The 16,487-nt window shown below is 46.1% G+C and overlaps 1 protein-coding gene across 4 annotated transcripts in view; it reads right to left on the reverse strand.

Moving 5' to 3' along the window:
* Window positions 1-16,487, reverse strand: part of ANKRD44 (ankyrin repeat domain 44) — a 1,456,106-nt gene that overhangs the window by 914,797 nt on the left and 524,822 nt on the right. For all 4 annotated transcript variants that reach the window (XM_069615728.1, XM_069615729.1, XM_069615727.1 and 1 more), the window contains exons 4-5: window positions 15,038-15,108; window positions 4,233-4,433 (exon numbers count right to left, since the gene is read on the reverse strand). In XM_069615728.1, the coding sequence (XP_069471829.1) occupies window positions 4,233-4,433; window positions 15,038-15,108 (272 nt within the window). The remainder of the gene's footprint in view (window positions 1-4,232; window positions 4,434-15,037; window positions 15,109-16,487) is intronic.

Raw genomic sequence — 16,487 nt, forward strand, 5'->3', positions numbered from 1 at the left:
ATGTATGATGTGTCAGAAGGAGGTTTCCAGAGTGTACGATCTAGCCCTGGGCAATCTGAGTGAGCATTAACTGGGAGTGAGAAAGCTAGGGGAGTTGCATCTGGGCACGCACTTTACTGATACAGAGCTGGTATTTTACTTTACACCAAGAGAATTTCCAGGAATGGTCCCTTTATATCCCAATTTCAAGGAGCAGTGTTACTACCGGTCTGCCCCCTGTTGCGCTGATGTGAAAGCGGACAAGTTACACATGTTTTGGAGTTGTCCAGAAATTCTGGAGGGCAGTTTGCCGACAGGGTAGCCTGAGGCGGCATCGAGAATCATGCGTGTCCCCCAAAGGCGTGTCTTCTTGGAGACTGCGCATCTCACAAGAATGAAAGATTTTGTGTGTGTGCTGGCTAAATGCAGAATTGCAATGGCTTGGAAGGAGAATGGGGGATCTGACGTGAATGCAGGGTGGGGTGACTGGAAAAGATAGGTGGTGGCTGAAACCTCGGTCTGGAGTAGAGTGGTGTACAGAGGATGGAGAGAGGTGAGCGACGATGTGGTGGCCTGACCGCCCTTGGTTCAGGCAATGTTTGATTCTCCAGACGACATGCCTCCATAGTAGATTTACCTTGACTAGCTAGTCATGTAATACTGGATCTTGCAATCATGTGCTGCCACGGAACACATAAGGGGACTGGTAACATTATACAATGAACTTGCACAAGCAAATGTTTTTGGGAGTTTTTGTTGGAACGGGCATGGGACAGAGGGAGGGGGTCAGTTGGGTGGCAATGGACGAGACCTGTGGGATTGATCCATTAGTTGCTCCGCTTATCCTGATTCAATATGCATTAAGTCAAATACCATGGTTACACAGAACGAGACATGTCGCGGCCATCAGTTACACTGGTTGTAAACGTTTGTTTGTTCTTGGAAATAAATAAAAAGTTTCAACAACAAAAAATGGATACGACAGTCTTATACTCCGGCTTTCCGAGGACTCGGATAGAAATGCTACTTAAGATACAGGAACTGGGTGTGCCTTATTCTAAAGAAATCGGAGTGCATTTAATCTATTACTTTATTTGCGATCTGGGACCCATCTTACACAGCTTGCTTCAAGTCCTACATGTAACCCCGACACCCAGTGAAGCAAATGCTATAATTCAAGGCACCGCTGCATAATGCCCAAGGAATTCTTGGACAATGGTCGCGCCAATGTACAGAAACCGGACGCACATGATGAGCCCAGTAGGAACCTGGGATCAAGCCACAGCACTATGATCAACTTTAACTACCCGTCGGAACTCAAGCCACCAACTGAAGTTGAGAAAAGACCGACAAACTGCCCCGTTTAAGAAAGCATTTGGGGACTAGGCCGTCATAGTGGGTTCACACCCTATTCCTCTTTCACAGACCGCAGCATCTAGCCCGCCACCAGCTTACGTCTCAACGGGACTCATACCTGAACGGTTTGAATTGGATAACGACGAGAAGCCCGCCTGAAAGCGGCCCGCGTGGAGGCGCTCATCCTTTTGACAAATGCCCCCTGAAAGCTATGTACCAAGATAAAAGGCAGCCCTCACCCCATGAAGTGCATCAAAGGGGCGGAAAGGCGATTCATCCGATTCCTGTTCCTCCACTCCAGACCCTTCCACCACTTATTCCTTTTGCAATTATGGCGGTATGCAGCACATTCCAAAACACCAATGAAGGAATGTCAACGTGCTCTTTAAAACAATTAAATAAAAACATACATAAAAGAATAAGCCACTTTTAGCCCTGCACCTTTCCTAGTGTAGCAGTTGCGCGAGATGCATGAGATTTGGCATCTACAAACTATACAATATATCTGCCCCCCCAGGGCCTGTCTGCAGCAGGTCGCCACACGAATCCACCCCGACAACTATGAGGCAGCTTCACAGGGCTGCCTAGCCTGCCTGTGGATGCCGTCTGCTTTGCGCATGCGCGCCAACCCTAGAAAGCACAGAGTTACCTCAGCAACAAAAGCCCGAGGCACCTGGATTTCAAAAGGACCCTTTAGAAGACCGTGGATTCTCCGGGGGGGGGGTTTCGGGTAGGGGGGGCTGGCGCTTGTGGAATCCGCCCCCTAAATCTTCCATGTGAAGCACCTAGGCACCCTGGTTTTCCGACAACTTGCTAGGCCAAGACCGCACATACACGCGATTTTTCGTGTTGCGCGTTATACATTACTCAAGATAACATAATAATACAACAGACCAATCTGTGGTTTCAATGTTCTGTGGGAAAAAAGAAATGCAACAAGCGGCATCGCCGCTCAGTATTTTATAAACTGCAGTACAAGTGGTAAAGACTACTGAGTGGCGGGTACACACTGCATTTTAGTCTGGGAAGCAGTACAAGGCGTCCCCGACTACACCTTACAAACATCCCGATGGGGAATGGAGACGTAAATGACAGGCGTAATGCATTCACGCCTCTATTTCTCGCTCTGCCCCATGTTTGTGCTGACACAAGGCGGTGGAGGGGCCGGGGGCAGAGATACCATCGCCACCGTACTCGCTTTGTGCCAGCAATTCGCTCGACACCTGCATTCGATTTTCATGCAGGCGGTATTTAGTAATGGATTATGGAATCCACCTTGGTTTTACACCTGATCAAAACCAGGTGGACTACATACTATTTGATTACTAAATGCTGCCTGCGAAGCGCATTTGCAGGCGGTGTTTACTTTGTAAGGAGATGGAGAGGGAAATGAAAAGTGTTCGCCTTGCTCATCTCTTTCCCTCTCCCCTTGGATTGCTTTAATATTGCATGCAGGAGACCCCTCAGCGCTTAAGTGCCAACATAGTTGCAATATATCTGCCATATATTGCGCTGCAGGGCCAGAATATATGTCAGATAGGTCTAAACACACCCATCTACACAATAGGAATTTTTTGTGATTTCACAATCTATTCAACATGGTTATACATGGATTATATGTGCACTTATATCGCATTAAGAGAACTTTTGACCATTTGGGCTGGACTTGATGAGTAGGACATAAGGGAGAACTAGAAACTCATCTTTCACTAGTGTGAGCAAAAAGGCTTGGTTATTCACGACATTGTGGGAAGCAGTAATGCATATATTTATGGGTCTACTAGTACAAGCTCAGGTTGTGCAAGCGTACCAGAAATTGGCCACGCAATACAGAGCAGAGAAAGCCCTGAGGAAGACATGGGTATTCATTGGTCGAAACATGTGTTTGCTATCCATTAAAACAGAAGTGGACTAACAACTCATGAGACTTTGTTGATATTGAATCTATTTGTTAACTGATACTTTAGGGTGTAGCGCTTTGGTTTCATAAGACACTATATGCTGTTCTTCCTTTGGTGATTCTGGGCCAGTGTCACATATTATGACCACTGCAAACTGAAACACCCCCCAGATCTCAAGGGTGTATTAGCCCCAAACCCCATAGATTGTTTACAATTACACTTGCCTACAAATACCGTCATTTTTGTCATGTTATTTTTCATGTTTTTTGTAAATTTACATATTCAAGATGGAATATTGAAGTCCCCAATAAAACTATATAATAGAACAAAATATATTTTTTTTAAATGACCTCTTTTCTCTTTGGCCATGGGTCTAATCATTGTTTCGGTTATTTTTCATGTTTTGTTCAAACTTAAAAATTACACATGGAATATTTAAGTTTCCCCCAAAAATATAGTAATTTTCAAAATATATATTTTGACATGCACATTGTTTGTATTTGGCCATGGGTTCTAGTAGCTTTATAGACCTTGCCCTGGGGCCGAACAGTCGTTATGGGCCCTCAGACCTGGTTAAAGGCCCTCGCTCTGACCTTTAACTCGGTCTTCAGGGCCCATAACTCCCAGTACAGCTCTCGTGCCAGGTCTCTAAAGCTAAAGAATTGTCTGAATATTTATACAAGGAATCAGAATGGCTTCCAATTGGAGAGAAAGGAAACTACTTCATTTACAGGATATCTCCATCGCTCTTCTTGAGCACCTCAAACAAGGCCAAGGATATTTTCTGGTTTCTGAATATACGAAACCCCGGCAAAGGCTCTAAGAAGGCAAATTCGCCATCTACTGCAAATGCACTTGCCTACCAGTGTAAATTAACTGTTCACCATGCATCCTCCCCCACCACATTACATTATAGGGAGGATAAACGATCATTACAGTATCTACAAGCAGGTGGTGTCCTGTAGCGTCATTTGTAATCTAACAACAGTACGTTACCTCAATATGGCCGTTTAACGCAGCATGGTGCAAGGCTGTCCGTCCACCACGATCAGAGACATTGACGCTACTTAGCTGAGGAATGATCACTTCGGCACACTTCACGGCCTTATTTGCAGCCGCCACATGCAATGGTGTTTGCCAATTCTTGTCCCGAGCGTTGACATCAGCGGAATGTTTGATCAATACCTGTACTGCTTCCTGCAACAAAAGAAATATTTATTACAGTGGTTTTAAAACATTATTCCAGCAGTCTAATTATCTCAACATCACCTTACAGGTGGTAAGATGGTTAGCTTTAGGTCCTGGGTGATAGCCACTCACTGGGACACATTGCCTTGCCTATATGGGATGTGGCATGCAACACTCTGCAGGCTGCTATTGTTAGTGCATATCCACTGCATGCGACTTGCCTAGCTTCCACGTCCCCACATGGTATGTGCAGCTAGATCAAAAAGGAGGTCGCAAAGAGAGTGCCTTCAGGAGAGTGAGGCAGCCTGGCCTGGGAGGCCGTTGTGGGGGGTCAGAAATGTGAGGCAGACAACTTTGGGAAGGTTTTTCAAAAGATGCCCTTTTATTAACTCAAAAGGTTGGATAAATGCTTCACTGTCCCTAACCCGATGAGGAATTCCCTGCCAAAAATAAACTAAAGGAAAACACTAACAAAAAGGTTTCTGTCCCACACACTTATACACACAATAAATCAATAAGGAAATACATGGCGGTTTAACAACAACAAAAATAACAATATAAGTCACAGCACAATAGCTGCTTCTGATAACCTGGGAAAACTCCCCTTCCCCAGATTCAAGCAGGCTTTGTTAAAAAAGGATGAGGAAATCCTGTGTCGTAACAAAAAGTTCCACTTCAGTTCTCTTTCTAATCCAACTTGACAACACAAAAGTTACAACTTGAATTCCAAGGATGATTCACAATTATTTAACAAAGCGTTCCTCTTTCCACTTATAGACAAGGGGTCTCATTACGACTTTGGAGGCAGCCTCCAAAATCGTGTCCGAGTCCGGTCTGGTGGAGAGGGGTCTTACCGGGACATTCCGCCCTAGACGGACCCGGTAAGTCCCCATTCCCATTTGAGCCCCCATAGGGAACAATGGGAAGGCGCTAATAATGGGCCTGCTAATTGCGGGCCTGTTATTAGCTCCAAGGTCCCTTAACGGGTCCCGTAAAGAACGTGTGGTCAGACCACACGTCCTTTACGGTTCCTGCTAAGGGACTTTGGAATTGGGCAGTAAGGGATTACCGGCACCGGTCACCTTACCGGTGACCGGTGTCCCTTACCGCCCACCTTGGAATGAGGCCCAAAGTCTTGAGATAGCTTCTTGTCATCAATTATGACTATTTCAGAACTTCTTTGACTTCAAAACAAATGACTGTCAGGATATTTTGGCACCAATCTAGTTTCGCCAAAACACTTCAGTGATTCTCTACTTCGTCATAAGCTTTACCCCACCACAGTACTTCCACCTGGTTTACTCTCATGTCAAGTTTATGACTTCTACAACACCCTGCTCCAGTGTATTCCTGCTAGAACAGTACCAATGGTTACAAAAGCTCTTGGCCTGTTATACTCCCCTGCCAGCCAAGACAAACTACTGCAGTTCTCTGCTCGGGTATACTCTCCTGCCCAAACAGGAGCAATTGGTACAAAGTCCTATGACCTGGCATACTCCCTTGCCAGGCCCAACTACTACCCTGAAGTACTTCTGTGGTAACAGTTAACTTCAAAGGTTTTAACAATGTCTTCTGATTCACGCAATTATGTTTGGGATTTTCTTCAAGTGATACAAGAATCACACTGGTGCTATTTACTACACCTAAGCGTTTGCTAGATGCAAGACAGGAAACACTTCCTCCCTCCTGAACCTCTTATCAGAAGGGCAGCCCGCCTGCCAATCTTGTTTTACCTTTGCTAACCAACTGCTGATTATAACTATTTCTCTGCTTCACTATTCTTTGGCTTAGGTAATGTGGGTTTAAGACAGTCTCTGCATCTGGGCAATATTCTTCACACACACTGTTATGACTTCGGCAACCCTGATTGTTTATCAATTACACCTCCTTTACATAGTTGTGGTGACTTTGTTTGGGCTGCAGCGCCATTGGATTGACTGAACCACAACTCCCTCTGAATCCATCTTTTAGTGTTTTGCTTGATTTCTTTGCACATTTGCACTACTTTGAGTAGTTGACGTACAACATGAATATATACACATCTTCCTTCTTGGTTGTCTTAGTTTGTCAGTACCAGCACAGTTCGAGTGTTTTAACAAAAATTCCAATGACATATTTCTTCATTGGGTTCTACCTCAGTGGATTCCCGGTTCTCTCCTCTGGGATCTCTGCCCTCCTTTTGCATACAGACTAACTTCCTCCACTCCTTTCCAACTTTCTTTTGGGATCTCTGCCCTTTGTCCCCTGCCTTAACCTGTTGTTCTATTCAGTGCTTTTTATAGGGAGTGGCTTGCATTTAGTCCTCCGACTCTCCACATTCACTTTGACTATGGATTCTTTTGAGAGTCTATTACTGTCTCCCAGCTAATTCTGGCATTGTCAGCCTCTCTGAAGCCCTTTGCAGATTGGGCATTCCATTCGGACTAATGTCCATTGACGTCTCCAGAGCCTCCAGTTCTCCGTAATCTTGAGTGATATGATAATTTATTTGTATCGCGCTCATACAGACGTGTTTCAAAGCGCGATAAAGGGAGGGGAACAAGGGAGGATAGAAAAACCCTGTTCTGCACACTGCCTTCCCACTCTACTGAGAGTTTCTAACGACAGCATCTTGCAAAGCTCCATACTTTGCAGGTTCACAGCTCAGTAACCCCTGCTCATACTCACTCTCCGAATTCATCAGACTCTCAAAGGATTCTCAACTCTCCTCACTGCCATCACACATTCCGTTTTTCTACATCCTCTATTTCTCTGACCCACTGCTCTGCTCACAGGGTCACATGCTTACTGAAATGAAAGACTCCTTTGTTCCATGTCTCAGTACGAATTTGTGCTCAGTTTTACAGTTGCTTTCTGTAAAGGTGTTAAGGGCTGAAAATGGCTTCCATGAAAACTTTACATAATTCTTGTTTTCTTTTGCGCTTGGAGGAACCGATTACTGACCACTAGAGGCATAATGGCTTTTCCGTCCTGGGCGATCTTTTGCATCCCCATAAACTCTTACTGTCTAACCAAGCAAGCATATTTGATCTAGTAGCAAATAAGCACCAGCATGCTTCAACTGTTCACTGGGTTTACAGGGTCTTTTACTGAAATGCAGAGAATGATGTGATGAATCCTATGGATCCCTCACAGAAACCCTGCCTAAATTCTCGTTCCAGATGGCCAGGGAAAGGCAGACTCTTTCTGATCCTGACTTTAGAAGTGGTGTGCTGCATGAGGATCACATGGGAGGAGACAAGGCACAGGGTGGTGAGGAGATCCCGTGGGATGAGACACAGTATTTATCCTTAAAAAGGGGAGAACCTTTTAAAGCTGCCAAAACAGGTAATGGCATATTGTCGCTATGGTGTATCTGAACCACATATTAAATCTGTGGATGTGGGCACAGCTAATATAATATCTGTAAAAACCCCAAGGAAAAAAAAAACATTTGAGACCTACAAGGATAATTCCTCTTTTCTCCCAAAGGTACAGTGAAAGGGAATCTATCAATGTTAACTTAAACTGCCTTCCTCTTTACCAGTGAATTCTGATGACATGTCCTTAAACACCTTTACATCTACCCTTAAAATTAAGAAATTGACAAGAAAGCCTAATTTTGTCCGGGACTACGAGTCCCATAATCCCAGAGGTACTGGGACAAGGAAGAGGGCTGAAGAGTAATGTTGCAGCAGTAGCCAGGCAATCAAACCTGATAGCCCACACCTGAAGGGAGCTGAGAGGCTTAAAAGGCCCTTTCAGGTGCAGGCGATTAGATGGAGATGGAACTGTGTCTGGAGTGCTTGCAGCAGCAGCAGCAGATGTAGAAAGAAGAGAGAACAGTGTTGGCAATCCAGGCAGAAGTGGGAGAACGAACCAAAGGTACACCCTGACTTTGAAACAGCAGATTTCAACTGCCTGTCCTGCGAGGGTCCTGTTCCCCCAAACTCTGAAGTGCAGAGGCTGTGCAGTGGAAGGCGTGAAGGAAAGCTGCTTTTCCCCATGTGAACCCAATTGCAGAGATTGTGCAGCAGGAAGTGTGCCGGAGAACGTGATCAGAAGGTGCTGTGAAGCTGTGGTCTCAGGAGCAAGAAGGGCTCCTTAATTACGTGGCCGGACCGGAGACACCTTCAACAAGGAAGGCTGTGGGTCCAAACAGAAGCCAGAAGTTGCAGGAGTCCAGCAGCACACGAAGGGAGGAATACAGAAACCAGTGATTCTGAGCTTTCTAATCCCTTGCATGAACATTGCTGGCAAAAGTGTCCAAATGCAATCACTTGCATATGAGAAAAACGTTGTGAAACTGACCGTGGATTGCCAAACAGTGGAGCACTTGAAATGTAGCAATCGTGTATAAGCGAATATTATTTATTTCACTTGCGAAAGAAAGAAATGCGGTCAGACTTCCTTATTGAACATTAATCTTGTTTAAAACACATAAAGGAATGGTTGCATGTACTTAATAAAGTATCCGAAGGGTGACCTCTAAATCTATACTAAAGCATTTAAACCAATCTAATAATAAAAGCTAAGTGTTTGAACATTAACAATACACGTTGTAAAGAGCAAGCATTGCCCAAGTCTAGAGTGAACATAGGGTTTCTCCAATCATTAGCGAAACCAGCCTTTCTCAAAGCCAAGAAATGGTGCAAGTATTGTCATAACAGAACACCAGCATTGCCCAAGCCAAGAGTGTGCAAGCATTACTTGAAGCCAAGAGAGACTGACAAAAAAGCTTCTGGTTAAATTATCCTGGATGGCAGAACACACAGAGGTAAATGCAAGGTTGGGCAAAGGGAAGCCTGATACATGTAATTATTCTTTAGCAGCTGACACAACCTATACTGCCAAAGCCAATAGCAAGAAGGGAGAAGTGTATCCTAAGGGCATTTGTGCGTTGTCATTATTGCAGACAGACAAGAGTGGCACTGAGGCTGCCCCTCTGGAAAAGAAATATTCAGAGGAAGAGTGCCTTGCTTACTTGTAGGTGGAATCCTATGAGGTAGAGGAGTAGACCCTCATGATGAAATCTTGCCGAGGTTTCTTGAAGCCTGAGAGTTGACTGTATGAAGTGCTGTGAAGTCATCCTGACAAAGATACAAACTGATTCCTAATATTATAAAGACTTACTAAGTGTTGACCAAAATCTATGTTTCATTAATATTTCCAGCAGTTGGGTTTATTTGAACCCAACAAGGAACTGTGGCATCTCTTCTTAGACAATTAGAAGTTGTTGCAAAGCATCTTAGCTGGAAATGATGCTGATGCTATTTGATGACGTGGGAAGTCTTTATTCCAGCGAGAAGAGATGTTGTTATGTTGTTTGAACTTTGTTAACAAAACTATCATTTGACTCATTGAAGGAACCAAGAACTGAACTGAGACTTTATTACAAACCCAGATTTCCTTGTTTCTTTTTGTTGAACATTGGAACTGAAATTACCTTCAAACCTGGGGAAGGGGAGCTCACCCAGGTTACAAGGAAGGGCTGTGAATATCACTGTTGATGCTATTGTGAATTACCATATATTTCTTTATGCTTTGATGTTTAAGTGTGAGGGCCAGATATTCTAAGAGTGTTTTCCTTTAGATTTGATAGGTAGGGTCATGCTCGCCAGAGTAGGGCTAGTGAGACATTTGATGAGACTTATACTTTAGTAAAATGGCAATGTTTGAGAAAACCACTAAAAGTTGTCTGCCTCACATTTCTGACCCCTCACAATGAGCATTTCTTTCACCAGGGATATAGTCTCTTCCATATACATCGATTTCATTAACAAGTGATGCAGGCACATAAATCACACAAGAACTACATTTCTGCGGAAATTGCCCAATAGGATTACCACAGTACAGCAGCAACATAATCAGGTTGTATTTCTATAAAGTTGTAGAGATATGGACAGAGAACACGGAAGAGTAACCCAACCTTTGGCCTCAAGCTCAGGGACTGCATCTCTCCAGCCTCTCCACTGGCTCCCGGTTGCTGTGAGGATCAAGTTCAAGGCCTTTTGCATCATCCACAAAGCTTTCGGGCGCCTGGGACCTCGCTACATCCAACCCGCTCTCCCTAAATACCTCTCTACTCGAGTCCTTCGGTCTTCTAACTCCAACTCTCTACATATCAGACGCTTTGCTAAGCAGAGCGTGGGGGGTAGATCTCTCTCCTCCGCAGGTGCCTCCTTCTGGAATGGTCTCCTTGCCCCTCTCAGGCTTCAGCCGAATATCCTTAAGCTCTGGAAGCTCCTCAAGACCCTCCTTTTCTCTTCTTCTTTCTGTCTCCTCCTCCCTGTTAATACCCCCCATCTGTCATGATGCCTACCTCCAAGGAGCCAGGCCCAGCCCAGCAACCACAGAGGCAGACATCATTTTCCCCAAGGACGTCTCAGCGGGCCCAAGTTGGGGCCTTTTGGACGCAGTCCTGGCGCCTTTGGCGCCAGGCTCATTCTGGACCCCAGTCCTGGCGCCTTAGGCGCCAGGCTCATAAAGCAAGACATGTGTGTAAGTGTTTTAATGTGCACTTACCTGAAGCAGACCGTGCTGCTACATCCAGGCCCTCTTGAGGACTGAATGGGACTACTTTATCTTTTGGACTACTTTATCACTCGGGTGTGGTCTGAGGAAGAATACATACCTGAGTGGAAGGATACATACCTGGAACTACTTTACAGGCTATTTAAACCACACCCGAAGAGCAGCACATGCGCTTCGCGTTGTTCTGCATCTAGCAGCTGGACGCTCACTGTGTTTGCTCCTGCATTCGGACTTCTGCCACGCCTGCCAGCATTCTGATCACCTACAAAGGAAGAGAAAGAGAGAATAGGAGAAGGAAAAGACTTTACCTGCAAGATCCGCATTCCGGAGTCAGCTCGCCGACGATCCTGCAAAGGAAGACACTTAATTTAAAAGCACATCGCATCGACCGCCGCAGCGCCGCATTCCACTCACCTTCACAGGGCGCCTCCATGTTCAGCAGCGATCACCCGGATTCGCAGCCACGCTTCCACGCCTAGGGAGAAAAAGACAAGAGCAAAGGTGAGAGAGAAGGGAATGAGGAAACCTAAACCTCCATGTTAAGACTTACCTGTTGGGTCATTCCCTCTTCATTTCGGGTCCGCGCCGCATCCAGGCGTTTCCGTACCCCGGCCCCTATGGGGAAAAAGACATTAGCGTCAATGAGCGAATGAAAAGACATTACCCAAAAACGCTCATCAAGACTTACCTGATTTCTACAGGGATTGCACCTCGCATCTCGGGTCGGTGCCTTTTCCCCGGCATTCCGTACCCCGGCCCCTATGGGGAAAAAGACATTGACATTAGCATATTGATGCAAGGACAAAAGGGGAACCTTTCAAGGAACTTACCTGGAAGCCAAGCAAGTTTGGTTCTCATAAAACCAAGAATCCAGTGAAGTAACTGGATACCAAGCGCCCCTGCATCAGAAGCAGGAAGGAGAGCTCGCCCTTCAAGACCCTAAGGTGAGACGCCACGGGAAGCACAGAAGGGTTTTGAGGAGGGTGAGAGGGGAAAGGGGGAGGCTGGTAGCATTCCCCGCAGACAGTTAATCCCTTATTCTCGCCTACAGAAGGATACTTTTGCAAGCCGGACAAGCAGGAGTTGGGAGTCCGGTCCAGTCCATCTTCTGAGCCCCGCGCAACACCTTAGAAGAGGTCACAGCAGCACGATCCTGGCCAGCGCCTCCGTGGGAGTCAGGTGAGCGTAACACCATCTGCCTACAGGACACCAGGCCCCCCGCCCAGTCCACGCGCTTCCTTGCACTTAGCATGTGGGCCCTCCCTCTCTGCATGTCATGCAATCCCAGGCACTTGCCCACCTGGCCTCCTCTTAGCAATCGCCTAGCCGCTGTGCATCCCCCCCCAACACCACTTTCCCTAGCACTCTCTCCTCTTTGCCCTGCACTTCCCTTGCCACCTTAGCACTACACATTTCGCACAGACCGGCACACCTCCTCCCTCACACTTCTTGTTACTGCACTTGCACAATCCGAATGTAACAAGGCCTAGTAGGACCGTTATTGATATCTTTCTCCCTTGTTCTGCCCCCTTTTTTTGTCTTGTGGCGCCTTGAAACACCATTTGTTATATAGGCGCCTTACACATATCCAATAAATAATCATATAAAAATGCAGCCACTGAACAAAGAATTATCTGGGCTTTTATAGGGATTTGCACAATGAGACTCCTATATAAGACAATAATATGCACAGTACACTTAACAATAAGATTTTTTACGGAACAGCCTACGATATGACCTTGAGGGGCATTTTTTAGCAGCATGATGTGCAACAGGGTCAGTGGCCTGACCCTGTCAGGGGTGACCTGGGACCACTGTGGAACTGGGAGAGAGGGGCTACCTGAACGCAAGCCAGAGCCAGCTGTGTCCCAGAGGTGGGCAGGAGGCTTAGATCTTAAAATCACCCCATCCCCCTGCGGTGCCATTGATATTTTTAGCGCTAGCACTCTGTCACATGATGGCTCCCAGTTTGGTTTCTGGCCAGTATTCTCTTCTCTGTTTCAGAACCCCAACACCCAGAATGCACCTGGGAGCATCCAATAAACCCTAAATCAGAACTAGAGGATTTGAATCAAGAACCGAAATGGAAAGGACTTGAATTTTGCTCGCCAAACAGCAATGAGACATCAAACACCTGACCTACCAAAGGCAAACGGATCCCAGGTGAATGGTGGGGCAACAGGAAACGAACTGGGAGTGAGGAGAGACTGCGGGGTAACAGGAGATACAGAGAAACCCTCCCCAAACCGAACTGAAAGCAAAACCGACAAGCTAATGAAGAAAGCCACTCTGAAAATTAGCAGCCTGAACACCTGGCTGCGAGCATGAAAATGGAGATTGAAAATGGAGTGGGGCTAAGAGAGGTTCTTAAGGTTTTTCACCTGGGTAACCGCAGCTGCCGTGAAAAAGACAGTAACAGATTGCCCACAGAGTCAGGTGAGCGCTGGAACCAATTGATGAAAGGGCCCTAGGTGAGCGGGTGGGGGTGATCAGCAAGAGAACGTATATAAGGGGAGTCACTGTAAAGCACTGTGTGGGTGGCAGAGGTGCGTTCAGGAGGTGTGGAGGTGGACCAGGAGGAGGACAGACAGTGGAGAGGGGTGCTGAAGAGTTGGTAGTAGAATTGGAGTAGAGTAGGGCCTAGACGAGATGATAGGGGCGGGGGGTGGGGGGAGAAGTAGCCCAGGAGCAATAACTAAAGAGAAAAATAGGAACAGTGACAGTAAGGTGGCTGAACAGCAGAGGAGGAAAAGAAATGGTACTAGCTACAGGGTTGAGAGCAATGGGGGAGAGGAGAGATGGAGAGGAGCAAAGTGTCTGGATCGTCGAGGCGATAATACAGTTTGAAGGGGTGGTGAGAAAGGAAGTGAGGAAAGAGATATTGAAGGAGAAGGTACCCAAGTGAAGAGGCTGTGCTCTGTGCAGGTGGCTAAGACCGAGATGCTGGGGTCGACTATGGCAGGGGCTGAGATCAGCATCCGCCACGCTACACTTGCAACTCCAGGGGCCTTCCAGATCCTGCCCAAGGCTCACCAAAATGGTGGGCCCAAGTGCTGACGATTCTGGACACCACTTTTAATGGTTTTGGCATTGATAAAGCAACAGAGCTTAAGAGCTTTGGCTTCAAGTTGTCTCCTGGTCCCTCAGCCATGATGTCCACCCTTCCTTGCTTCTATAGGCCATAACACAAGTAAACGTGATGTTTCCATCAAAATCACCCATTTTCCCCATCTTTTTCGACATGATGCATGGAAATTCCGACTTTTAAAACCTCTGCCAATAAGAAACAGGTTTTTAAGAGAAAGTGCAGATATATATATATATTTTAATGAAAGCCATGTTTCAGTAGCCAATTATGACACGTCATTCCCTTCCTAACTAACCACCGCGATCCATGAACCACTTTGTTATAGTAGCATACTATCTAAATCGTAAAAGATGACTATATGATTCTGTGTAATGTGTATTTAGCATGTATATAAGTATACTATCTTGTCTACTGCGTAGATGAGGGGTAATTGTACGATACTATGTCATTCTAACCTTGTTATGGTGTGTAAATTGTTAACATGATGTTGATGTGTAACTAAGCTGTGAGTCTTCTTATGCAATGCGCCCGGTTCTGGAGCGCAATACAAGTAATAAAATACAAAAATACAAATACGTGTGGGATAATGCAGTTTGGCTTGACCTGGGGTTAAGTAGGTCCTTCGTGGCACATGGGCTTCCTTTCATCAAACGTTAGTGCTGACACCTCTTAGATTTCAAGCGGTCAGTTATGCGCAGTCCCGTCGTCCCCTCTATAGTCGATGATGTCACCACCGCCCTTTGTGTTTAATTATAATACAGGATATTGCCCCCTCCCCGAACCCCCTCGCTGCTGTCGGACTGCATTTCACAGCTGGGCGTGTTGTCGCACTTTACATGGGTAGTAAAAACAGGGGGTGTACCGTGCAGTGCCATTGCCAAGGGGGTAGTAGAATGGGGCATATGCAGGACTGCCCCCACCATAGAAAGACGATGGTAAAACGCGACAAAATATCCCGTCTGGGGAGACTCGTCGTTGCATGGAACCAGAAATCGACGCAGAATTCACTCACCTCACACCGTGCGGCAATGGCCCTATGGAGAGGCGTCAGCCACATGTTGTCCTTGGCATTGACACGAGCGCCTGCAACAACAAACAGAATTCATTTTTATAAACACGGCACTTAAATGTGGCATGGTAGTATTGACAAGCTACATTTCTGGGTGTAATGTGCAGCAGCCTCGCTGTTGCCATAGCACAGATGTGAGGACACCAGCTTGGCGGGAAGATTCACTTCTAATAATAAGACCTTCATGGTGCACGAGCTCCTCTGGGGATTCGCAGCAGTGTTGTCAAAATAGAATTCCATTTCTGGCACAACAGTGATCTCGGATCTGCTGAGTGCTGAGAGCTTTGCAGCAGCGAGGGACTTGCCTGAGCAGCCAAGAGAGAGCAGCTGAGCTGCTTTGCCAATGGAACTTGGATGGGAAACGGTATTAAAGCACCAGGCAGACTCAAGTCCTTCCGTTTACAAGGTTCCCAGACATATATTAGTAATCAAACAAAACATACCCGAACATATTTTAATTAAGTGCCAAAAGAAAAGTCCCAAGCACTTTCAAAATTACACACATTCGCTGTAATTTAAGATCAAAAACATACAATCCATCTTTAAATAAAATACTAACATAAATGACGTATAAAGCACCAGAAAGCTAAATAAGTAGTGAGTAGTGACAGCACAGCCTGAAATCATTGTGCTTTTACTGATAGATTTCTTCACAAAGATTATAGTGTAACATTACATGTTAACATAGGCGTAGCTGGGGGTTGGGGGAGGCTATAGCCCTGGGTCTTTTGGTTGTAGCCCCAGATAGAAGCGTAGGGGCTACAGCCAAAAGTCAAGATAGCCCCAAGTCCGGACAGTATCAACATTAGCCTAGCCCAGGATCTTTTCCAGACCTAGCAACACCGCTGAATCAATGACACAAACATTACGCACAGAGCCCTCAAACTAAACCAAGAGCTTCCTCCCAAAAAACACTCCCACTCAGTAACATTGCCCAAAACCAATCTAACCAGGCAGTGTGCCGGGGACACTGCTGCACCTTCCCACATCAAGCCTTTATCACCGGGCGGCTTGCAGTAGGAGGGGTCACCTTGGATCAAAGATAGGCCAGATACAAAACTCTGTCTCAAAGGCCTTCCTTGGAGCACTGAAGGAGGTTTGCAAATCACATGACCACGATCCCTTGCCCCAGACAACACGTTCTCCAATGTCCCTTCAACCTTTCCGGGATAGTGTCAGGGTGACCTGGTGCATCGGGGGGTTGGGCACGAAAGACCACACAAAACAACATTAAAGCAGAAAATCTTTCAGTTAATTTCCAAGTCGATGGTCCAGCTCCTGCGGAGGCTTGATAAGGAAGATCAGGTGGAGGGGTGTATGTTTGTAGGTACGGAGAAAAAATGGCAAAAGAATGCGAAGGAAAACACTAGCAGAGTTTTTAGGGACACTCCCC

The sequence above is a fragment of the Ambystoma mexicanum genome, chromosome 9 (assembly GCF_040938575.1).
Source record: "Ambystoma mexicanum isolate Mex_15411 chromosome 9, UKY_AmexF1_1, whole genome shotgun sequence".
Taxonomy (NCBI): domain Eukaryota; kingdom Metazoa; phylum Chordata; class Amphibia; order Caudata; family Ambystomatidae; genus Ambystoma; species Ambystoma mexicanum.